The sequence below is a fragment of the Triturus cristatus genome, chromosome 9, assembly GCF_964204655.1.
Source record: "Triturus cristatus chromosome 9, aTriCri1.1, whole genome shotgun sequence".
Taxonomy (NCBI): Eukaryota; Metazoa; Chordata; class Amphibia; order Caudata; family Salamandridae; genus Triturus; species Triturus cristatus.
In genome coordinates, this window is record NC_140592.1 from 1,291,222,798 (window position 1) to 1,291,248,491 (window position 25,694).

At 49.4% G+C, this 25,694-nt stretch overlaps 1 protein-coding gene across 5 annotated transcripts in view; it reads right to left on the reverse strand.

Moving 5' to 3' along the window:
- FSIP1 (fibrous sheath interacting protein 1) overlaps positions 1-25,694 on the reverse strand; it is a 941,373-nt gene that overhangs the window by 316,244 nt on the left and 599,435 nt on the right. Inside the window, exon 11 of one of the 5 annotated variants that reach the window (XM_085627478.1) lies at positions 6,534-7,240. The exons of the other annotated variants lie outside the window; for them this stretch is intronic. Within the exon in view, the coding sequence (XP_085483604.1) occupies positions 6,959-7,240 (282 nt within the window). The 3' untranslated portion in view covers positions 6,534-6,958. Of the gene's footprint in view, positions 1-6,533; positions 7,241-25,694 lie in introns of those variants that run through there. 5 annotated transcript variants of the gene reach the window in all.

Consider the following 25,694-nt stretch of genomic DNA (forward strand, 5'->3'; position numbering starts at 1 on the left):
TCGTCACCTATTCCTTACATTATGAAGGTCATTCTCCTCCTGCCTCGTCACCTATTCCTTACATTGTGAAGGTCATTCTCCTTCTGCCTCGTCACCTATTCCTTACACCTTGAAGAGTCATCTCCTTCAGGCTTCACCTATTCCTTACACCGTGAAGGTTCATCTCTTCCTGCCTCTTCACCTATTCCTTACATTGTGAATGTTCATCTCCTCCTGCCTCATCACCTATTCCTTACACTGTGAAGGTTCATCTCCTCCTGCCTCGTCACCAATTCCTTACACTATTAAGATTCAACTCCTCCAGCCTCGTCACCTATTCCTTACACTGTGAAGGTTCATCTACTTCTGCCTTGTCACCAATTCCTTACACTATGAAGATTCAACTCCTCCAGCCTTGTCACCTATTTCTTACACTGTGAAGGTTCATCTCCTACTGCTTTGTCACCTATTACTTACACCGTGAAGGTTCATCTCCTCCTGCTTTGTCACCCATTTCTTACACTGTGAAGGTCCATCACCTCTTGCCTCATTACTCATTCCATACACTGTCAACATCAATCTCTTCCTGCCTCGTCACCTATCCCTTAAATTGTGACGGTCATTCTCCTCCTGCCTCATCACCTATTCCTTACACCGTGAAGGTTCATCTCCTTCTGCCTCGTCAACTATTCCTTACACCTTGAAGAGTCATCTCCTCCAGCCTTCACCTACTCCTTACACCGTGAAGGTTCATCTCTTACTGCCTCTTCACCTATTCCAACATTGAGAAAGTTCGTCTCCTCCTGCCTCATCACCTATTCCTTACACCATGAAGGTTCATCTCCTTCTGCCTTGTCACCTATTCCTTACACTGTGAAGGTTCATCTCCTCCTGCCTCGTCACCTATTCCTTACACTGTGAGGGTCTATCACCTCTTGCCTCATCACCTATTCCTTACACGTCGAAGGTTTATCTCCTTCTGCCTCGTCACCAATTCCTTACACCGTGAAGGTTCATCTCCTTCTGCCTCTTCACCTATACCTTACATTGTGAAGGTTCATCTCCTCCTGCCTCATCACCTATTCCTTACACCGTGAAGGTTCATCTCCTTCTGCCTCGTCACCTATTCCTTACACTGTGAAGGTTCATCTCCTCCTGCCTGGTCACCTATTCCTTACACTGTGAGGGTCTATCACCTCTTGCCTGATTACTCATTTCATACACTGTCAAGGTCTATCTCTTCCTGCCTTGTCACCTATTACTTATACTGTGAAGGTTCATCTCCTCCTGCCTCATCACCTATTCCTTACACCATGAAGGTTTATCTCCTCCTGCCTCGTCACCTATTCCTTACATGTCGAAGGTTCATCTCCTTCTGCCTCGTCACCAATTCCTTAAACTATTAAGATTCAACTCCTCCAGCCTCGTCACCTATTCCTTACACGGTGAAGGTTCATCCCCTCCTGCCTCATCACCTATACCTTACACCGTGAAGGTTCATCTCCTTCTGCCTCGTCACCTATTCCTTACACCGTAAAGATTCATCCCCTCCTGCCTCGTCACCTATTCCTTACACCGTGAAGGTTCATCTCCTTCTGCCTCGTCACCTATTCCTTACACTGTGAAGGTTTATATCCTCCTGACTAGTCACCTACTCCTTACACCGTTAAGGTTCATCTCTTTCTGCCTCATCACCTATTCCTTACATTGTGAAGGTCATTCTCCTCCTGCCTCGTCACCTATTCCTTACACCGTGAAGGTTGATCTCCTTCTGCCTCGTCACCTATTCCTTACACCTTGAAGAGTCATCTCCTTCAGCCTTCACCTATTCCTTACACCGTGAAGGTTCATCTCTTTTTGCCTCGTCACCTATTCCTTACACTGTGAGGGTCTATCACCTCTTGCCTCATTACTCATTCCATACACTGTCAAGGTCCATCTCTTCCTGCCTTGTCACCTATTACTTATACTGTGAAGGTTCATCTCCTCCTGCCTCGTCACCTATTCCTTACACTGTGAGGGTCTATCACCTCTTGCCTCATTAATCATTCCATACATTGCCAAGGTCTATCTCTTCCTGCCTTGTCACCTATTACTTATACTGTGAAGCTTCATCTCCTCCTGCCTCATCACCTATTCCTTACACTTTGAAGGTTCATCCCCTCCTGCCTCTTCACCTATTCCTTACACCATGAAGGTTCATCTCCTCCTGCCTCGCCACCTATTCCTTACACCGTGAAGGTTAATCTCCTTCTTCCTTGACACCTATTCCTTACATTGTGAAGGCTATTCTCCTCCTGCCTCGTCACCTATTCCTTACACCTTGAAGGTTCATCTCCTTCTGCCTCGTCTCCTATTCCTTACACTGTGAAGGTTATTCTCCTCCTGCCTTGTCACCCATTCCTTACACCGTGAAGGTTCTTCTCCTCCTGCCTCATCACCTATTCCTTAAACTGTCACGGTTCATCTCTTCCTGCCTCGTCACCTATTCCTCACACCGTGAAAGTTAATCTCCTCCTGCTTTGTCACCTATTCTTACACTGTGAAGGTTCATCTTCTCCTGCCTCGTCACCAATTCCTTACACATTTAAGATTCAACCCCTCCAGCCTCGTCACCTATTACTTACACTGTGAAGGGTCATTTCCTTCTGCCTTGTCACCTACTCCTTACTTGGTGAAGGTTATCCTCCTCCTGCCTCGTCACCCATTCTTTACACCGTGAAGGTTCATCTCCTCCTGCCTCATCACCTATTCCTTAAACTGTCATGGTCCATCTATTCCTGCCTCGTCACCTGTTCCTCACACCGTGAAAGTTCATCTCCTCCTGCTTTGTCACCTATTCTTTCACTGTGAAGGTTCATCTCCTGCATCATCAACAATTCCTTACACTGTGAAGGTCCTTCTCCAGCTGCCTCGTCACCTATTCCTTGGACTGTTAAGGTCCATCTCTTACTGCCTGGTCACCTATTACTTATACTGTGATGGTCCATCTCCTCCTGCAATATCACCTATTCCTTACACCATGAAGGTCCATCCCTACCTGCCTTGTCACCTATTCCTTACACAGTGAAGGTTCATCTCTTCCTGCCTCGTCACCTATTCCTTACACCGTGAAGGTTCAACGCCCCCTGCCTCGTCACCTATTCCTTACACTGTGAAGGTTCACCCCCTCCTGCCTCGTCACCTATTCCTTACTGTTAGACATGATACTCTCAAGTTAGTGTTTCCAAAAGTTTTGCTTTTTCCTCATGGGTTTTGCAAATTCCCTTTTTGTGACCTTAGGATTTTCCCATTGTAATGCAGTGTGAAAGTGCTTGCACCCTTCCTACAAATTTATGGAAGTAGCACTTACCTGATGTTCTTAAACATGTCTCGAGCATGCCAGTGCAGGCCTGTGTGTGTGCAGTTGCACTTATGCTCAGGTTGCAAAAGAAACAATTGATGGACGGAATGCTGGACAATAAAAACATTCACCCCCAGTCACAAGGATCTGGGTTAAATCCATAATTCTTTTGCTCACTATGCGACCCCAGTTTGGACCCAGCCATATGCAAATCAGTCTTGACCCTGTTCCTTGTGGGAACAGCCCAGCCCGAACTGCCAAGCCAGGTCTGCCCTGGACCGGAAACAAGCATCCTGGGACCGGTTTCAGGGGATGACCTTTCATCACCCAGGCTAGCTTCAATCCAGTGGTGTAGTGAGCACGGGACCCACGTCTGGGCATACCGTTCCCACTTAGGACGACATATGCAAAATAAACAATTGATGGATGGAATGCTGGACAATGCAAACATTCACCACCAGTCACAAGGATTAGGGTTAAATCCATCATTCTTTTGCTCACCACACCACCACAGTTTGGACCCAGCCATATGCAAATCAGTCTTGACCCTGTTCCTTGTGGGAACAGTCCAGCCCGAACCACCAAGCCAGGTCCTCCCTGGACCGGAAACAAACATCCTAGGACCGGTTTCAGGGCATCACCCTCCATCAGCCAGGCTAGCTTGAATCCAGTGGTGTAGTGAGCACGGGATGCACGTCTGGGCATACCCTTCCCGCTTAGGGCGACATATGCAAAAGAAACAATTGATGGATGGAATGCTGGACAAGGCAAACATTCACCCACAGTCACAAGGATCTGGGTTAAATCAATCATTCTTTTGCTTACCACACCACCCGAGTTTGGATCCAGCCATATGCAAATCAGTATTAATCCTGTTCCTTGTGGGAACAGTCCAAGCCGAACTGCTAAGCCAGGTCCTCCCTGGACCAGAAACAAGCATCCTGGGACGATTTCAGGGCATCACCCTTCATCAGCTAGGCTAGCTTGAATCCAGTGGCATAGTGAGCACGGGAAACACGTCTGGGCATAGCCTTCGCACTCAGGGCGACATATGTAAAATAAATAATTGATGGAATGCTGGACAATAAAAACATTCACCCCCAGTCACAAGGATCTGGGTTAAATCCATAATTAATTTTCTCACCACACCACCCCAGTTTAGACCCAGCCATATGTAAATCAGTGTTGAACCTGTTCCTTGTGGGAACAGTCCAGCCCGAACTGCCAAACCAGGTCCTCCCTGGACCGGAAACAAGTATCCTGGGACCGGTTTCAGGGCATCACCCTTCATCAACCAGGCTAGCTTGAATCCAGGTTGGCATTTCTAAACCATTAGCCAATGCTGAGTGGGCAGTTCAGTACCACTAGGACAACCCTAAGGTAAGCCCTGAGGGGTGAGGCAAGTGGTAGGGGAAAGGCAGGGCAGGTGCACGTGTGTTCGTTGCCCAGGTAGTAATTAATCCCCATGTAGGCTTTCCCTCCCTAGGAGGTCTGCTCTTCCCATGGGTCAACATGGGGGAATTGTTGAATGATTTTTGAACTACAGTTTTAGCTTACAGCAGGGAAAGAGCCTTATTGTGTTTTAAAACCTCATATCTTAGGCCTGCCATTGCAATCTTGGTGTGCACATTTGCACTTATGCTCAAGTTGTCCTTTCTGAATCATTGGCAAATGCAGAGGAGGCCTTTCACTACCACCAAGGCACCCCTACGGTGAGTCTTGAGGGGTGGAGCAAGTGATAAGTGAAAGGCAAGGCAGGTACACGTGTGTTCCCTGCCCAGGAAGTGAAGAACCCCCATGTGTGTTTTCACTACCTCGAGCATAGGGAAACACTACCTCGAGAGTATCAGGCCTAACGTGTCCCTTAAGCCGGAAGAAGGGTGGGGTGGGGGGGGGGGTTACCCAGCTCCTAGGTAGTCATCCTCACTGGTGGTCTAGCCCTCATTGGTGCTCCACCCTAAAGTCCTTCCCCTGTAATGAAATGGACCACCTCAACAGCTTTGGATTCTCGCCCCTCATCTGCATTATCCACCTGAGGGGTCTGTGGCCCATTTGAACGAAGAAGTGAGTGGCAAACAAATATGGTCTCAACTTCCTCAGGGCTTTGACCACCATGAAAGCTTCCCTTTCAATAGCACTCCTTCTTTGTTCCCGATGGAGTAACCTTCGGGAGATGAAGGCTACTGGCTGGTCTAGTTCCTCCTCGTTCAGCTGAGACAGTACCCCCGATACCGTGTTCGGAGGCATCCATCTGAATGATGAATTCCCGAGAGAAGTCAGGGGCCTGGAGCACAGGAGCTCTGCACATGACCTGTTTGAGGAAGTCAAATGCAGTTCGGCGGGCATGGGTCCATATTACATTTCTGGGCTGCTTCCCTTGATGAACCTCCGGTAGTACCCGGTGAGTCCTAAAAAGGCTCCAACGCCCGTTTGGGTTTTGGGGGGCACCCAGGTCAGGATGGCTTCAACCTTAGCCTGGATGGCTTGCACCTTAACCCGGCCCACCATGTGTCCAAAGTACACCACTGATCCTTGCCCTATCTGGCACTAATTGGCCTTAATAGTCAGGCCTGCTTGCAGTAGGGCCTAACTGTTACTGTAAATGGCAATGTCGTCTAGATAAGCAGCTGAGAAGGCCTCCATACCAGCAAGGACCCAGTTCACCAACCTCTGGAAGGTGGTAGGGTCACTATGGAGCCCGAAGGCCATGACCCTGAATTGTTAATTCCCTTACGGAGTGCAGAAGGCAGTTTTCTCTTTGTCTCCCTTAGCAAGGGCAATCTGTCAGTACCCGGAGGTGTGGTCGAAGGTGTAGGAAGGTGGAATCTGACTAGATGGTTGCCCACACTTTTTTCCTGGTGTTTTGATGGTTTTTGACTTAGTTTGGCTGGGAACCTGCTATTCAGGTCCCCAGCCCAGCTGCTTCCTCTCTGTGAGAGGGAGGGTCGAAAGGAAAAGCGAGAAGGCCGAATTAGTTGAGCAATTGTGATTGGATTTTAATCAAAATAAAAGTAATCGTTCCACAAAACAGGTCTAGGATGGTAGGATGGTCTTCTCTAGTTGTGGTCCTTCCACGTTGTCTTCCGGCTGGTGATGGGTTCCTGTCGTGGTCGGACTCCTCCCCAGGTTGCCTCGGAGAGTGAAAGGAGAGAAGGCGATCAGTTTTGTGGTTCAGGCTTTTCTGATACGAACCCTTCACCAGTGATTAAAGAAGCACCCGTTGTGAGGCACGACAAAAAGAAATACGGGTGTGCTGTTAGGCATAGGACGGGGATAAGGGAGTCGGGTGTCTATCCCAGCATATCAAATAAAAGAACCGGGATGATGAAAGAAGGGAGGTATGCGAGAATCCAAGGGTATGTGTGCCATAAAAGAAACAAAAAAAAATAAGGTTGGAATATACGCTCTACAGAGGATCAGGGCAAAGGGGCCAAAACAAGCGGGTCAGTACTCCTCCTAACGTGGCTGGGTTGTGAAGGTATACAAAGGGAGGTGCGTGCTCGGACAACCGTTCTCACCCCAGGATTCCATACATTTGTATACCCCGGTGATCTCTTAGCTGAACCCCACTTATCCCTCCCCCTTCCAATGTCACGTACCGCGTTGGCCGCAACTCTCCGGAGTTGCGGCGGCTTGTCAGCGTCCTCCTGGGGGTGTCCACCACTCCTCGGACCAGGTCTCGCTCTCTCCGAAGTCGGGTGCTTCTTCCGAGTCGACGGTCGGCCTCGGTTCCTCGTCTCCTAGGCTGTTGATCGAGTGTTCTTCTCCGCTCTTCTCTTCCTCTCGGTGTGGCTGTACTCCTTGCTCCGCCGTTTCCACACACCGTTGACGTTCTTCCGGGTTCCCTTCATACTTGATGGTTCCCGCCTCTCTCGCATTCCATTGGTTCCTGCTCAACCCGGGTGATAGAGCTCCTCCCTGCACACAAGAGTCAGTGGAAAGGATTAACTCATTCCTTCCCAGCCGTCTCGTACCATTGTCATTCTGTTGTACAAGTGATGTTGGGAAGGGTATACCGGCTATGGAGGCCACCTCCTCACACTCTCTAAATGGATTCCTAGTACCTTAGGTACACAACAGATTAGATTCTGAGGTGCCCTTATAAGTCCCTAGTATATGGTATACTATGTACCCAGGGCATAGATACCCCAGAGGCCTACCAGGAGCTGAAGCATGCATTATGCCACCCCTGGGAAGCCCTCCAAAATGACACCACAGGTCTGCTACTGCAGCCTGGGTAAGGTGGTGCATGCACCCCTTACAGAGATATAGGTTCACTATATCTCACCTATCACTGCACATAGAAACCTATCAGTCACCCCTATGGCAGGCCTTATCAATCTTGAAGGCAGGGTGCTTGGTTTGTGTGAGAGGGTGCCCATGCATGAGCAGAGCCCCTCTGCAGCCCTCGGAATCTCTTCTCTGGGGTTGTCTGTGATGCAGCCTGCCCATATACTCTTAAGTGCATTATAACCCAATGGTAAATGCTAACTTTGGACTGGCTGCACGAAAACATGTTGAGAGACACATTAATAACATCTTAGTGGACTATTTAGAATCTAATAGCCTACTATGTGTCTCTCAGACGGGTTTCCGCCCTCAGCATGGAACTGAAACTGCCCTTATAGCAGTAACAGAAGAGACTAGAGCGGTGCTGGACCAGGGAGGAAAAGCAGCCATCATACTACTCGACCTCAGTGCCGCGTTCGACACTGTCAACCATGCCATCCTATTACATCGTTTGAAAGGCATGGGTGTGTCGGGCGCGCCCCTGGAATGGCTGACTTCCTTCCTGGATGAGCGTTTTTTTCAGGTGTTCGAGGGTGAGACGATCTCGGCCAAGCAACCACTCAGTTGTGGGGTTCCGCAGGGTTCGTCCCTGAGCCCCACTCTTTTTAATGTTTATATGCAACCTCTAGAAAATATAGTTCAGCCCTTTGGTGTGCGTATCGTCACCTACGCAGACGACACCCAACTGGTGGTCTCTTTGGACCACTCGGAGGGGTCATCTAACACCCTGGGTCTGTGTCTAGAGGCTGTTGCTGAGTGGATGCATGCGTCTTGTCTTAAACTTAACGGGGAGAAGACGGAGATCATGTTATTAGGTAATTCCTTACCGAACACTTTGGCCTCTATTTGGCCTACATGCCTTGGCACCCCTCCCCTCCCTAAGCCCCAGATAAAGAGCCTTGGAATCTGGCTTGACAGGGCGCTTGATTTCTCGGTCCAAGCCACCAAGACTGCCTCAACTTGTGCTGGGTTAATGAAAATGCTCCGCAAGGTCCTTCCTCTGCTCCCTTTCCAGGCGAGGAGAGTCATGGTTCAGGCCCTGATTCTCTCTCGCCTGGATTACGGGAACGCCTTATATTTGGGCGCCCCTGTAGCGGTGACCAAAAGGCTCCAAGTCACCCAAAACTGTGCCGCCCGGCTATTGTTTAATATTCCTCGTTGGCAATCAGCTAAGAAAGCCCTTAAGGAGCTTCATTGGCTCCCAATGACTGCCAGAGCTCAGTTTAAGGCGATGTGCATAGTGCACAAATCTTTTCATCGAACAGGCCCTGCCATCTTGTTCCCCTTTGTAGTGCCTTACGTCCCTTCCAGAGCCCTTCGTTCCGGCTCACTGCACTTAGCAACTCTAACAAAGGTTATCAAAGCCCGTTGGGGCGGTCGCTCTTTCTCACACTCTGCCGCCAAACTATGGAATTCCCTTCCTGTGAGTATTAGACAGATCAACAATAGGATGGCATTCACGAAAGTCCTAAAAACCCATTTGTTTGCGAAAGCGTGCTAATGTACCTTGGAGCTCGTCATAGTAATTGCTGAAGCGCGACGAGGCCTCCGGGTAGTTACGCGCTATATAAATATAATTTTTCATTTCATTTCATTTGGTGTCAAACACCTTGGAATCATACCCCTACACCAGTAACTGGTGTGGGAGTATGATCCCACCCTTCTAGAGGGAGAGATATGACAGCACCGGTATACCCGGTACCAGCTTAAAAGGATGCTGCAGCCACAGACACGAGTCTGGCCTCCTGCTGCTGACCGAAACTACGGCACGGGAGGCCTGGACAATAGTTTTCCTGTCACAGGGAGGTGTAACCAACTCCCAGACAGGCCTTAGTGGATTATGGCTGGGTGGAAGCACTCCAGGAGTGCTTTGAAGTCCTGCACTGGGGGCACACTTGGTGTCCCTGTGCATAGTCCAGCCAAAACCGGTTGCAGGGGCTACCAGCTATGGCGCGAAACTGGACAAAGGAAATGGGTGCAGCCACCCCTCTTTCCAAACCCTCCCATAGGTGGGTCCCCTGAGTTAGTCCAACCCCTTCCTTGGGTATAAAGAAGGAACCTCTGTAACCAGAACTTTAGATATCCCTGGACGAAACTCTGAAACTGAATCCTGGAATTTCGACGATCTGTTTAATGCCAGATGACTGAAGAATATCTCTTGGAGTAAAGGAGTTACTCCCCTGCTTGGCAGGCACCAAAGAAGCATCTGTCCGGTCTGCATCTCCGAAGCTCCCGCCAGACGCCGAAGACTTTGTAACACCAGAGGTGGATTTCCAGATTTCCCAGAGGCCGAACCGAGTCCCCAGCAAAGCTGAGACCCGTAGGCCTCATGGGTACCATGGAACCGGAACCCCTGGACACCGTGCACATTTGCAAGTGCATCAGCTTCCCGAGGCTGTGCATTGGGTTACTTGTAGCTCAGACCTGAGCACCTTTTGCACCAAAAATTGTGGGCCTACACTCCACGAGTGTTCCGTGAGCCCACTCTGCATTCCCGCTCGAGGTCCCTGCGCGATCCCTGGTCCGTCGACTGGTGGATCCCTGTGAAGGTAACTCTGACTTTCTTTGGGCTTCCCTGGTTGCTCCAGACGTGCCTCACTCCTCCTCGCTGGGGGAGTTCCTAAGATCTTGCTGGTCCGGACCAAGGCATCTTTCTTCTTTCTGCGTGGGTTGCTGTTACCAAGGCTTGTTGTGTCCAATCCGGGCATCAACGCTGCAGCACTCGACATCCTGCGTGGGACAACTCGAATCCAGCTCCTGATCATCCTCGACGCCTCCTGGTCCTCGTGGCTGAAGAGTCAAGCTTCACCTTCTTTACCTGAAACACCCGACATTGGTGGGCATTCGTCTATCATGCCCCTGGTCACTGGCAAGTGACCCAGACTCTGTCCCCTCTGCTTTCAGGTTCTTCACATCTCCGATCCAGGCTATTGAAAACTACGACGCGACCCGACACCATTTGACAACTATGCACCTGGCTTCCCTGGGTGAGGTAACTCGAGTACTCCGGTGCTCCCGTGGGTGTTGACCCTAGAACTGTCCAAGTCTAAAAGGGTTTGGTCCTAGTCCATCTCTAAGTGTCCTTTAACTCTAAAAATCTTACCGCGACTTTCCCCATAGAAGCTAATGGGAGCTCGCGGGTGTATTCTCACACTGCACAAGGCCCCCGTGGGTCCCCTGTGTCACTACCTTGGGTGGTTCCTTGGGGTCCGAGCGATTCTACAGGCTCTAGGCCTTGTGTCTAGTTAAGTCGTGGTTCTTATACCACTACTTTAGTATATGGTTTGCTCCACTCCTAGGGCCTAACGTGTATTGTGCTACTTTACTGTAATATTTTGAAGTGTAACTTATGTGCTTTTGCCTCTAGCCTCATAAAGAGACTAGAGGGGTGCGTTAAGTAATAAATACATATATTTTATATATATACCTGGTGTGGTTGCCTTTTATTTGGTCATTCAAGAGATTATAGACTGATAAAACAAGCTGCTTTACATTCCTTCAAGACTTAGCCTGAAGGCTGCTCTCCATAGCGACCCCTAGGATAGCTTTCAATAAAGGTTGTCTTTAACCTATCATCAATAAGTGGTTGTTTGGACTGGTGCAAGGTGCCCACTATAACTATCATATACCAGGCCAACTTCTCACAGAAGGTACTTAAATACTGGATGGGCATTCGTCTGTGTCACTGAATTCAGCCCCCTATAGTCCACACAGTACCTAAGTCCAGGTCTGGTGCCTGCCAGAGTGGCTTTTGGTACCAGAAACACTGGACTCGACCGAGGGCTGCTAGAGGGTTCTATGATCCACAATTCTAGCATCTTAGATACTTCTGCCTTGATGCTAGACCTCACCTTATCTGACATCCTGTAACATTTACACTTGACTGGGAGATTGTCGCCTGTGTCCACATCATGTGTACACAGGTGGGTAGTCCCCGGGATAAGAGAGAACGGAGAGGGAAACTGCCCCAACACGGTGTCAGTCCCTCTGCTGGTGGGGAGTTAGGTGGGGGACATGATAACTCCTTTCACCGACTCATCCATCTCCTTAGAATCCAAAAGGTCAGGGAGAGGTTCACTCTCCTCTTCCTCCTCTACATCTGGCAGCAACAGCAGGGTGACCTCAGACCTCTCAAAGTGTGGCTTGAGGCGATTGATGTGTAGTTCCCAGAGGGGATGCCTCGAGTCTTGAGATCCACCAGGTAGGTGGGGTCCCCTTTCCTCTTAATTACCTCACCGGGACTGGTCCATCGGTCCTGGAGGGCCCCTGCCTCTACAGCCTCCATCAACCACACTTTCTGTCCAGGTGTCAACTTCACAAGAGTGGCATTCCTGTCGTACCACTTCTTCATGACATCCTGGCTGGCTGCTAAGTTGTGGGAGGCTTGCTTCCAGAACCTGGCCATTTGGCTCCAGAAGGCCTGCATGTAGCTTACTACATCCCAGGAAGTTCTCTTGGGAGACTGCGGCCTTCCTTGACCAAACTCAGAGGTCCCCTGACCAGCTGCCTGAATAGAAGTTAAAAAGGGCTAAAACCCTGTCCCTTCTGAGTGACCTCCTGGAAGGTAAACAACAGTCACAGTAAGAGAACATCCCACTTTTTCTTCAGGGCCTCTGATCATGCTTTTCAGGGTCTTATTGAATCTCTCAAAAAGCCCATTATTTTGGGGGTGGTAAGGGATAGAGAATATATATGTTACTCCACACTCCTTAAACATGGCCTGCATGTAAGCAGTTATGAAGTTCGTGCCCCTGTCAGACACAAACTCCCACGGGTAAAAATCCCCATCCGGACCTTTGCCATCGCCGGTGCTGTCGTGGGGCTCAGAGTGACATGATACACTAGAACCAGGATGAACCTGTGCCCTGCAGCCGTCTGGGGATCCATAGGCTCTACAATGTCGATGCCTACCCTTTCAAAGGAGGTGCCAATGACAGGCAAGTGGTTAAGGGGAGCTTTAGGTATCTGCCCCACTTTGCCACTGGCCTGGAAGGTCACACAGGTCCTGCAGAATGCATCTGAGGATACCCTGAGTCTGGGCCAATAAAAGTGAGAAGCCGTGCAAAAATCTTGTCCTGGCCCAAATGTCCTGCCAGGGGAATGTAATGGGCCAGTTCCAGTAGAAAGGCATGATAACACTGGGAGACCAACAGGGCCCTGCGGGCCAGGAGCCTCCGACTCACTGTACAGAAGATTGCCCTCCCAGTAAAGGTAATGAGTCTAAAATTCATCATCGGCTGCATGGGCCTCAGCCTGCTGCCTCAGGCCCTTGGGTGTGGGGCACTCTCTCTGTGCCCCACAGAACTCCTCCCTGGTGGAGCCATCTTCTACTTGCCAACCGGCAAGCTCAGCAGACACCAGGAGGAGCAATGCACTCTTCAGTGGACTCTGGGGCGACCTCGGACATTTCCCGATTCATCTCACAGGAGGTACATTCCAAGGTGCGTTTCCCCGGTCCTCGTCCTCTCCCTCTCCCCTTCTTAGCAGGGGGCTGAGCCACTGTTCCAGACTCCAGCCCCTTCTGACTCCCCATCTCCAGTAGCCATGGACCGTGTGGTAGCAGAGATCCAGTCGGGTAAACTCAACATCTCCCCGTGAGCCCGGAGCTCCACTTCCTTCCAGATAAGGTATCCAGGTCATTACCCAACAGACAAGCCACTGGCATGCTGGGACTCATGGCGACCTTCAACAGGCTTAAAACCCCCCATCTAAATGGCACCCGAGTCACTGGGAAACGACCCCCTCAGTTGTTAGCCACCACCATCTGGTGGATGGCATGGGGAATTACCTGCCCTGGGGAGCCCAACTGACTGCTTACCATAGTCATGCTGGCCCCTGTACCCCTCAGAGACTCTACCATTGCTCATTGATGGTGACCCTTTGCCTATACTTTGCTGTATTATCAGGCACTTAGATCCTGGGAACCATCTCACTGTCACACATGGACTCTAGGGTAATACCACTAAACTTCCTGTCATTACATGGGACCACCTCCTCCCCCATTAGTATGCTTGCCACCCCTAGTGCCTTTCCTCCAGCAGGCAAGGGTATTCGCTTTGGACACTTAGGATCTGAAGTGCCCGTACCCGTAACACTCACAGCACTTAAAGGTCTTTGGAGGCAGACTCTTGTCCAGGTAAGGTTCCTTCTGGGGATCGGGAATTCGAGCCAGATCCATTCACCCGAGAATTTTTTGGGGGCTAATAGATGACTCCTTTTTATCACTCCCTCCTTCTTTTGGGGGGGACCATGGCCCCCATTTTGGGAGTCCCACTCCAGTTATCTTTTTGGACAATCTGGTGCTGGCTAAGTGGTTAAACAAGAAAAACAAGAAGGTCCCTGGTTATGTAGATAATAGGCAGAAGAAAGCCGGGATGTATTGCATGTTTATATATTGCTTTGTTGTCCCTACAGACCTGTTCAAAACTTCCATTGATGCCAAGCCCCTTGCACTGACATCCATCCTCGGTGCAGGATACACCGACGGCCTGCGGCCACTGATTTACTGGTTCTCTCAGCGCCCTGATGAAGGAATCCGTTGTGTACATCACATTTCCGAACCGCGCATCGGCGCATTTCCTGTTCTTTGTGTATTCCATATTGAGGAGGACGGCGGCAGCGGAAGTGACCACTTTGCAGTGGAACACTGGGAGCGGAGATCTTAATTCCTACTGGGGACGCGCAGCGCTAGGAGTGTGGACCTTGTTGTTTGGAATTTGAAGGAACTACCAAGCCCAGAACACCTTGGCGGCAGTATCACCACCTGTTGCCCCTCCCTTCTCCCGGCGGCGGACTTAAAAGCGCCTCGCGCCTCCCGCTTCGCGGGACGCGCCGGGCTAAGCCCGGGCAAAGGGCGGGCCGTCTACGGCCGTCCAAGGCCGACCAAGGCTGGGCTGGGCCACCCCTCCTGTTGTTGGCCGTACAGCTCTCATTAGCCGCTCAGGACTAAGGTGATTGAAATAGCATACAGTTTCCATTTATTTTTCATTTTTTCTCACTAGTTATACCTGTTAAACTTCAGTCATTTCACGTTAATAGCTGTGTATAGTCTTTTACTGCTTGGGAACACATTGTCAGCTCCTTATCGTACGCAACCAAGTATAATGGCAACACGCTCTTCAAAATCTAGACACTCTTTGGTGGGGGGCTCGGTTAGGGGGACATTAGACAACTTTATCACTAGGGCCGCTACTGTTCTAGAACAAGAGATCGCTATTACAGAGCGCCGTTTATCTTTGGACCCTATTTACCAGAAGCGCTCGTCTCTGGGTCATATTCAACAGGTCCTGTCACCCCCAAACAGGAATATGGGCCCCGTCCCCACGGATAATGTTGCCCCCTCTTTGCAGTCACCTGATAAAATGGATACAATGGCTATTCCAAAGCCTTCTAATACACGTTCCCCCAACCTACAATCATCAATGGATATTTCTCTTGAGGATCCAACCCCAATTCAGCCCACCAAAACAGCGAAATATTGCACGTGAGAAGACTGAGATGGTTGGGTTCTAGACCCAAGGACATACAGGGCGATATAATTATAATCAACTTTAGGGATCGCAGGATCCCATATAGTGGATTGGTATACTCCGAGTAGGGGCGCGGGTATCTCAACGTACGATCTGAGTTACTTTTACCCCCGCTCCCTTCTGTCTAATTCCCAAATCCCACATCCATCGCTGAGGACTAACTCCGAGGCCCACCGTCCCACTCTCCCTACTTCCAATAGATTCGCCATTCTCTCCGGTTTGGATGAACAAGATTGACTTTCTAATTTTGCACCCTTGGAGGATAACTTCCTTAACATAAATATCCCGCCGGCCACTTCAGAACCTGATATTCTTAATTCCGAAAAGAATACCCCGCTCATTGACAACCTTGGGAGTAAGCAGCTCGAAGGCATCGCTCCTTTTTTTACTCCCTTTGAGCAAATGAGCGTAACTGGTTACTTATTACCCAATTCTTCTTTGATTACTCATTCTATGAGGGATATCTCCTCTCCACAAATCCTCCAGAAATCTCAAGAAACAAACGAGGCCTTAATAGATCCTATGATCTGTAATCCCCGTACGGATGAAACTCCACTGGGTGATAGTCTTTTGTCCTGGAATGTGGCAGGTCTTTCTGACAAATTGACCAACCCTGCATGGGTTCAGATCGTCTCCCGTCATAGCATTATTTGCTTACAGGAAACATGGACTATTACCGAGCTTCATCTTTTAGGGTATCAGACCTTTCATACCCCAGCTTCCCCAAGCCTTCATGGCAGAAGCAAAGGGGGCCTCGTGACTTACATTTCCGTAGAAAGTCAACTAAAAGTAGCCTACATCACAGGGACTTCAAATTATCAGATCATTTGTTTAACCGGTGGTTCAATCAAGTACACTGTTTTGGTTAACTTTTATAATAACATCCCAAGCCCTCATCTTGAGCAGATACTTAATGGGCTTAAAACCGATTTATTAAAAATAGAGAATCAAAATAAATCTGATTCATTAATCATTTGGCTGGGTGATTTCAACTGCCCTCTGTGTTCACAGAGCATTAAAGGCACCTGTGGAATGGTATCTGATAACGATGATTCTTCTTCTAGCCACTTCCGACACTCTAAACTAGGAGACTTTTTAAATGGCTTAACATCCTACTTTAACCTATCCTATGCCAACGAACTATGCATCCCACCTAAGTGTTTTAAACCCACCTACAATGGGAGAGGTAGTCACACTACAATCGATTACATACTCATATCTTCCAGGTATTCAGGGCTTATACGTAACTGGGAGACTCTTGATTCTGTAATCAGTGACCATTACCCAATTGGGTTGATCTTAAATCTCACCTCACACGCTAAGCACAAGGTTAAGCAGAATACTCCTTACATCCAACCTCTTCAGCCAGGAACCACCATGGGGCTTTACCTTAAATGGGACAAAGTAGTCCCTTCCACCTTTTTAAATTCCCTGGTGAAGAACACATACGATCATATCCAAACATGTCTATCACTCTTAGACAATCCGCACGCAATAAGTCACTCCTTTTCTAAAATCTTATTGGAAATAAAAAGACTGCTCGAATGTGCCCCAAGGAAATCCTCCTCCTCTAGTAACTGTTGGTTCGATAGGAACTGTTCTAAAGCTCTGCGACTCCTGAAAGCTGCTTTAAAATCTAATCCCAGAAATCGCTTGGAAGTCCAGCAAGCTAGAAAAAATTACCACACTATACGCCAGGCCAGGAAAAATCAGCTGAAGTCAGAGGACTGGCAAGCTCTTATGGAAGCTTCCACCAAGAGGGATAACACCGCTTTTTGGAGGGCAGTCAATGCCCCTTTTTTTCGATCTTCACAGCCTCCAATTTTGGACTCAGCCATAACTGCTGAAACCTGGGTTAAACACTTCAGTGCCCTATATAATCCCCTTGATCCGGGTGACCAGCTGAATGAGAGGGGAAGTAATCCTAACCCCCTCCTAGATTCAAATACTCCTACTTTTTTTCCCCTGAACATTTCCTTCGAATATGTCGAAGTATTGATGGCATTAAAAGAAAGTCCTTCTGGGAAGGCGCCAGGTCCTGACTGCGTACCGATAGATGTTTTTAAATCACAGCCAGACCTTTGGGCACCTTTGCTTACAAATGTTCTGAACTCACTGAACATAACAGGTTTCATACCCACCTGGCCTGAGGCAGTCGTTGTCCCGATTTTTAAAAAAGGCGAGAGGGATAATCCCGCCAACTATCGCCCAATTTCACTATTAGACTCTCTCATGAAGGTAGCTGGGCGAATTATTTTAACTAGAATACACGACTGGATAAATGATCAAGATATTATTTCTAACCTGCAATATGGCTTCAGACACGGCAAAGGTACTATTGAGCAAGGCCTGAACTTGTCTCTCATAATAGCTAAATATACTCAGGCCAAAAAAGGCAATCTCTTTATTACCTTTGTAGATCTCAGCTCGGCATTCGATTGTGTTGATCATGAGCTTTTATGGGTTTCCCTTGCAGAGATAGGTTTAGACCCCCCTCATCCTTTCATTTATTAAAGAACTGTATAGGGATGCATCAGTCCGCGTTAGGTATGGCAGAACGGGAGAATGTACTGACAGATTTTTCATCAGGCGTGGCGTCAGGCAGGGTTGCATATTAGCTCCCCTGCTTTTCACCCTTTACATCAATTCTGTTGGTCATCATTTAAATAGAACTTTTCATGATTACCCTACAATAAATGGTAAACCCATACCTATCCTGCTCTACACGGACGATGCCGCAATTATGTCCCAGACCCGAAGGGGGCTACAAAGGGCAGTAAATGAATTCACTGACTATATGTCAAAGAGAGGCCTAAATGTTAACACCTCTAAAACCTTTACAATGTCATGTGGCCTAGGGACTGGGAAAAAACCATGCTCTATTTTTTTAAACGGTCAAAAACTGGACAGCATTGATAGTTTCTCTTATTTGGGCATCATTTTCAATAAAAGGGGTACCTGGCGTGCCCCAGCTCAAGCTAGGGGGTTAGCTTTGTCTAAAGCCATAGGCGCATTGACCAACTTTTCAAAAAAACTTGGGGGCCGCCCGATTAACCCCTTACTTCAGATTTATCGGGCGAAGTGCATCTCAGTTGGAACTTATGGAGCCGGGATCTGGGGGATTGACTCCGTCGACCAAATTCAACGCCTCGAGAACGCTTTTTTGCGTTATCTCTTGGCTGTCCCCTCTGGTACATCTACCTACCTGGTACACACTGAATTAGGTCTTACACATATTGCGGATACGATTAATTCCTCCCCACTCATCCTATGGCACAAAGTCTGGACCAACCAAGAGACTCCTTTTAACAGAGAAATCATCAAAGACTGTCTTAAACTGAACAAGGTCAGGAATATTAAATGGTTGAATTATGTAAAGAATTTATCCTCGGACTTAGGACATCCTGAATTCTTTTCTGACCCCTTAGCCCTAAGCAAAATAGCAAGAGTTACGCTAAAACGTCTTGTCCTAAACCACTTGAGCAGCCAGCGTTGGTCCTCTGAAAAACAAAAGAGTTCAATCGTGGAATATCAACACTCGACCATTACAAATGGGATCCAGCAATATCTACTCCTAGAACCATCGCCTTTTACTCGCATGCTCCTGACCCGTTTTCGTACTGACTCTTTTTTCAGATTTTTAACTTTTCCTAACCCAAACTGTTGGTCTACTGACATGGAGAAATGTCCGTGTGACGGCCTATCTATGCAATCCAATATACACTGTATCCTATTCTGTAGATTTTACCAACTGCCAAGGACTATCTTTTTGAAACCTTTGCTCAAATCATGGGGTTTACGCTCACATAGAGTGGCTTATTATAAATTAAAGACCCTGGATACCCCTTTAGTCTTGGCAGCTATGTCATCCTACTTGAAAATGACCATAAAGCTGAGGGCTACAATGCAGACTTAGTTGATACATGTCCTAAAAGTTCTATCGTGTATCCGTAATTTTAATTGAATTTGAGATTGTTGTACAATAATTGAAATTTTATTCTATTAACAAATTTTATTTGTATGTACTTTTATGATATTGTTTTTACATATCGAATAAAGTTCATTATCTATCTATCTATGTTGAGGATTTTGTATTGTAATTTGTATGTATGTACGTAATTGTGTGTTTTCATGATTTTGTGTCCAGTTTTGGCTTAGTTGTATTGAAACATTGTATTGCTTTTACTTATGTCTGTTTTTCTTTTCTCTTCTTTCTTGCTGATGTGCACATCGCATTCACTGTTCCTATTCCTATTTATGGGGCTCCTCCAGTGTTGAAGTTTTTATCATAATTATATATTTATTTGTGATATCAAAAATCAAAAAACACAATTTATAAAAACGATTCATAATTTTTGATAATAAATTTTCATAAATAACTGGTCTATGGGATATGTGTATTTTTGGATTTACTACCTTGCCTGAAAGTATGTATTAGGGGGAAGAGTGTGTTGTGATTTAGTGCTGGCTAAGAGATTCGCTTTGTCAACAAACTTCGGGCAATCAACCAGCTTGCTGTCTTCAAGGTGTTGGCATAGTTTGGTAAAAAAGGTCTGAGAGAGGTGCTCCTTCAAGACTAAGTTGTACTATCCCAACCCTTCAGTGCCTTACCCAAGTAGTGTAAGAAGCCTACCCAGTTTTGTGTGGCCAGTTTGTACCCGGCCCTAAGACGCTGGCGGTTTTTCTCTGGAGTCAGTCCAAACTTATTGACCAACAGGGTTTTCATCGCAGGGTATTTAGTCTGGTTCCTCACGTCCAGTGTAAGGAGGGTGTCGCTCCCTACGTGGGGGGGGGGGGGGCATGTACCACCATAAACTGCCTCCTTTGCTCTCTTCAGGGACCCTGTGTACCTTCAAAGCCATCTCATAGGCTGACAACCATTTGTCAATGTCATCCCCCACCTGGTAATCCTGTACCATATCCTTTGGGATACGAGCTCTACTCTCATTTTTAGACACTGCAGGGGCGCTGCCCCCACCTGGTAATCATGTACCATATTCTTTGGGATTCGACCTCAAATCATTTTTAGACACTGCAGGGGCTCTGCTCCCAACTGGTAATCCTGTACCGTATCCTTTGGGATTCGACCTCGACTCTCATTGTTAGACACTGCAGGGGCGCTGCTCCCAACTAGTAATCCTGTACCATATCCTTTGGGATTCGACCTCGACTCTCATTGTTAGACACTGCAGGGGCGCTGCTCCCAACTGGTAATCCTGTACCGTATCCTTTGGGATTCGACCTCGACTCTCATTGTTAGACACTGCAGGGGCGCTGCTCCCAACTGGTAATCCTGTACCGTATCCTTTGGGATTCGACCTCGACTCTCATTGTTAGACACTGCAGGGGCGCTGCTCCCAACTGGTAATCCTGTACTGTATCCTTTGGGATTCCACCTCGACTCTCATTGTTAGACACTGCAGGGGCGCTGCTCCCAACTGGTAATCCTGTACTGTATCCTTTGGGATTCGACCTCGACTCTCATTGTTAGACACTGCAGGGGCGCTGCTCCCAACTGGTAATCCTGTACCGTATCCTTTGGGATTCGACCTCGACTCTCATTGTTAGACACTGCAGGGGTGCTGCTCCCAACTGGTAATCCTGTACCGTATCCTTTGGGATTCGACCTCGACTCTCATTGTTAGACACTGCAGGGGCACTGCCACAATTACTGTTTTTGGTTCCCAATTGTAGGGCTCTAATGTCCACATTCTGAAGCTGAGCTCACGGGCCATCTTTTTCGCTTCCATGGCTAGTCTTTTTTCAGAAAGAGATTGCTTTTTTTTCCGATTCGGCCAGGACTTGCTCCTTTTCTAATTTAGCAAGGGCTAGGGCCTGCTCCTGGGCAGTCCTGGCAAGCTCTAACTTTAACTTCCTTTCTTCCCTCCTATCCTCCAGCTCTTCGGAATACAGGCTCATAAGGATTTTCTGCTGCTGGTCCTAGAGTGCCCCTCCAGGTCTGAGCGAAGTGGGTCCTTTCCCTCTACCCCTCTGGTCCTGTTCTGACTCCTCCCCCCATTCAGGATCTCCCTCCCTAGTCACTCCCCTCTATTCCCCACTCTCCCCTATTCCCCCTCCCGCGCACCCCCAGGGTGGGCCTCTGCCCAGGCTCGCAAGGCTTCCAGTAGCTACACCTTTTTGGCTTTTCCGTTGCAAGCCACCCCCTTTGCCTGGCAGACCTCCTTGAGCTGTGCCATTGTATAGGTTTCCAGATCGGCCGGCTCACACTCTACCTCAGGTAGGCCCACAGACATCTTAGAAATAGAGATCAATGAGGAACAAAAAAAATCACCACTCCTCAGCTATCCCTCTGTCCCTTTTAGGGACATATTAGGAACCAAAGGAACACTTCACCATGTGAAGTTGTGACGACAACTAGTTACTGTGCGATGTATCCACACCGCTGACCCACAAATGTTGGAATTGGTACTTTCCGGTTGGCTGAGGCCCTGCCCCAGCCATGCAGAACCGACCACTCCCGTCAGGGGCAGGTGATTACACTCACCGTATAACCTAGGCTCACCCTTGGGTAGCTTGGCACTGAGCAGTCAGGCTTACCACAGAGGCAATGTGTAAAGCGTTGGCACTGCACCCTCACACAATAAATACATTGAGGATCACAAAAGAGACGTCACACGTGGTGAATGCAAGTAAAGATTGTATTCAACACACATTAATCCACACAACATGAGCATCATGTATTTCTGGGCATAAATCACACTTGGAAATATTGCTATCAGTACTAGGGCTAAGGGTGTTAAAATGACATCAGAAATGTGCACACTTGGCAAAAATCCTATTTTACCCCAGCACCCAGTTCACCACTGACTGCATCCTTACCATCTCCCTACATATATAGGTTCATTGCACTAGCCTCCTTGCATACTTGTTGGACAGTGAAAGTTCACCAGACTGCTTCTTTACCTTTTCCTTACATTAAGTACGTATGCATATGGGAATGCACATCCTGCATCCTTCATTATCTGCCTCAGACCATGGAGTACAGTCCAGGGTGGGTGCAATGATGCCTCTGTCCACGGGGTGTCACGCGCTGAGGGTATACATCTATACTTTGTGTTTATGTTTTATGCATGTACCATGGTTAATGCATGAATAAAGCTGCTCACAATGGCCGGGGTCCCTTCGTCCTCTGTCTCACACCATGCATTACAGTCCAGGGTGGGTGCCATGATACCTCTGTCTGCGTGGCATCACATGAAGCTGTGCGCGGTGGGTGTAGATTCACACTTTGTGTTTATGTGTTATGCGTATACCATGGTTCATGCATGAATAAAGCTGTTCTCAGTGGCCGGGGTGCCTTTGTTTGTCTCATAGCATGAAGTAGTCCAGGGTGAGTTCCATGATGCCTCTGTCCGCAACGTGTCACACGCTGTGGGTGTAGATTCACACTTTGTGTCTATGTTTTATGCGTGTACCATGGTTCATGCATGAATAAAGCTGCTCTCAGTGACAGGGGTCCCTTCATGCTCTGTCTCATAGCATAGAGTAGTTCAGGGTGGGTTCCATGATTCCTCTGTCTACGAGGTGTCATACACTGAGGCTGTAGATTCACACTTTGTGTTTATGTGTTATGACTGTAGCATGGTTCATGCATGAATAAAGCAGCTCTCAGTGGCCGGGGTCCCTTCATTCTCTGTCTCATACCATGCATTATAGTCCAGGGTGGGTTCCATGATGCCTCTGTCGGCGAGGTGTCACACGCTGAGGCTGTAGATTCATTCTTTGTGTTTATGTGTTATGTGTGTACCATAGTTCATGCAAGAATAAAGCTGCTCTCAGTGGCCGGGGTCCCTTTATTCCCTGTCTCATAACATTAAGTAGTCCAGGGTAGGTTCCATGATGCCCCTGTCTGTGGGGCGTCACATGCAGCCGCGCGCAGTGGGTGTAGATTCGCACTTTGTGTTTGTGTGTGTTATGCGTGTACCATGGTTCATGCATGAATAAAGCTGCTCTCAGTTGCCAGGTCCCTTCGTGCATCACAGTCCAGGGTGGGTGCGATGATGCCTCTATCTGCGGGGTGTCACGCGCTGACGGTGTATATTCACACTTTGTGTTTATGTGTTATGCCTGTACCATGGTTCATGCATGAATAAAACTGTTCTCAGTGGCCGGGGTCCCTGTGTGCTCTGTCTCATACCGTGCATTACAGTCCAGGGTGGGTGCGATGATGCCCCTGTCTTCGGGGTGTCACGCGCTGTGGGTGTAGATTCACACTTTGTGTTTGTGGGTTATGCATGTACCATGGTTTACATAAGGAGATGCATTACAGTCCAGGGTGGGCTCAGGGTCACCGCAGCATGACGTGGTGCTCTGCTGCCCGGGGAGGGCGCCCCTTGGCACCCCCTGGCACAATGTTTGAGGCCACATGGAAGAAAGACCCACACATCCAGAAGAGGCCAGCCCTCGCGTTCCGCAGAACAAGCAGCGACATTCCTCAAACCACTGCTCGGCAACGTCTTTAGAAGCCGGGGCTGAAAGCAGCGCTCACAAAGGCGCCAGCGGCACCAGGCGAGGCTGAAAGGTCTCCAGGAAACAGAAGCAGGAATGTGCGGGGAGCAGGCAGCACCCTCGAGCAAAACAGGAGCCGAGGTCAGGTGCGGGGGACAAAAGCCCTCTGGAGGTGAACGTCACCGTCCGAGCCGCAGATGAGCTGCGAGCAGAGCAAATAATCTTTAACTGATGGGGTCTGGTACCCAGGGTGTCCCCCCTGCTGGACCCCACGGGGGTCAGATACTCAGGGCGGACTCCCCCCTCCCCCCGGACCCCACGGGGGTCACGGATGGGGACTGGTACCCCGGGCGGCCCCCCTCCTGGACCCCACGGGGGTCACTGATTGGGTCTGGTACCCAGGTCCCCCCTGGACCCCACGGGGGTCACAGATGGGGTCAGGTACCCAGGGCAGCCCCCTCCTGGACCTCACAAGGGTCACTGATGGGGTCTGGGACCCAGGACTCCCCCTCCTGGACCTCACAAGGGTCACTGATGAGGTCTGATACTCCGGGTGGCCCCCTCCTGGACCTAACGGGGGTTACTGATGGGGTCTGGTACCCAGAGCGGCCCCCTCCTGGACCCCACGGGGGTCACTGATGAGGTCTGTTACCCAGGGCGGCCCCCCTCCTGGACCTCACAAGGGTCACTGATGGAGTCTGGTACCCAGGGCGGCCCCCCTCCTGGACCTCACGGGGGCCACTGATGGGGTCTGGTACCCAGGTCACCCTCCCCCCACCCACTGGCGCCACAGATGGAGTCTGGTACCCCGGGCGGCCCCCCCTCCTGGACCCCACGGGGGTCACAGATGGGGTCAGGTACCCAGGGCGGCCCCCCTTCTGGACCCCACAGGGTCGCAGATGGGGTCAGGTACTCTTGGCGGCCCCCCCCTGGACCACACGGGGGTCACTGATGAGGTCTGTTACCCCGGGCGGCCCCCCCTCCTGGACCCCACGGGGGTCACTGATGAGGTCTGTTACCCAGGGCGGCCCCCCTCCTGGACTCACAAGGGTCACTGATGGAGTCTGGTACCCAGGGCGGCCCCCCTCCTGGACCTCACGGGGGCCACTGATGAGGTCTGTTACCCAGGGCGGCCCCCCTCCTAGACTCACAAGGGTCACTGATGGAGTCTGGTACCCAGGGCGGCCCCCCTCCTGGACCTCACGGGGGCCACTGATGGGGTCTGGTACCCAGGGCGGAAACCCCTCCTGGACCCCACGAGGGTCACAGATGGGGTCTGGGACCCAGGACACCCTGTAGCCCCTCGGGGGCCACGTCACAGATGGGTCTGGTACCCAGGGCAGCGCCCCATAGCTTTACGAGCGCCACTGATGGGGTCTGTTACCCAGGACAACCAGCATCCCCATCAGGTTACCTCTCCTGAGGCTTGAGCCGGGAGATAGCTGTGTTGTCTTTCTTCTTGCCAAGTACTGTATTCTTTGCATATCTGCACATCATTGTATGATTTTAAAAGGAGAAATAATCTTGCCCTGATCGAGCGCTTTTTAATTTTGTAACTGCTCAATTGCGATTGTTCTACTGTGCCCGAGTGTTGCTGCTACTTGGTTTTACCGCTGCTCGAAACCCCGAGTTTCCCGACAGTTTCGGCGGGACCGCCATGTTGGGACAAGTGTGGTGAGCGGTCTAGTGTTTGTATTCCCCACGCTATTTATGGCCCAATGGCGCGTGCGCGCAGCGGGCGTGCCAGTGGCAAGCCCGTCTGCGCCCGACCGCGATAGGACCGCGCTCAGCGCCAAGACCTCTGACTCTTTGAGTTCAGGTAAACCCTCTCGCATGAACTATTCTAGAACAGTATTGCTTGGATTGAACAGGGTGGGAAAGGAAATCTCAGCCAGTGGCCTGCTCTACATGTAGAACCTCGCTCCCTAAGATCCAATCTCTAGCGCCCCATGAGTTAAGGGACTTTAGGTCAAAGACAGTGGGGCACAAGGATATGGTTTTTAAGTGCATCTTGATAAACGCAAGATCTCTGGTTAAACATAGCACCGAGTGTGCCAGGCTTATTGAGGAAAAAGACATATAAA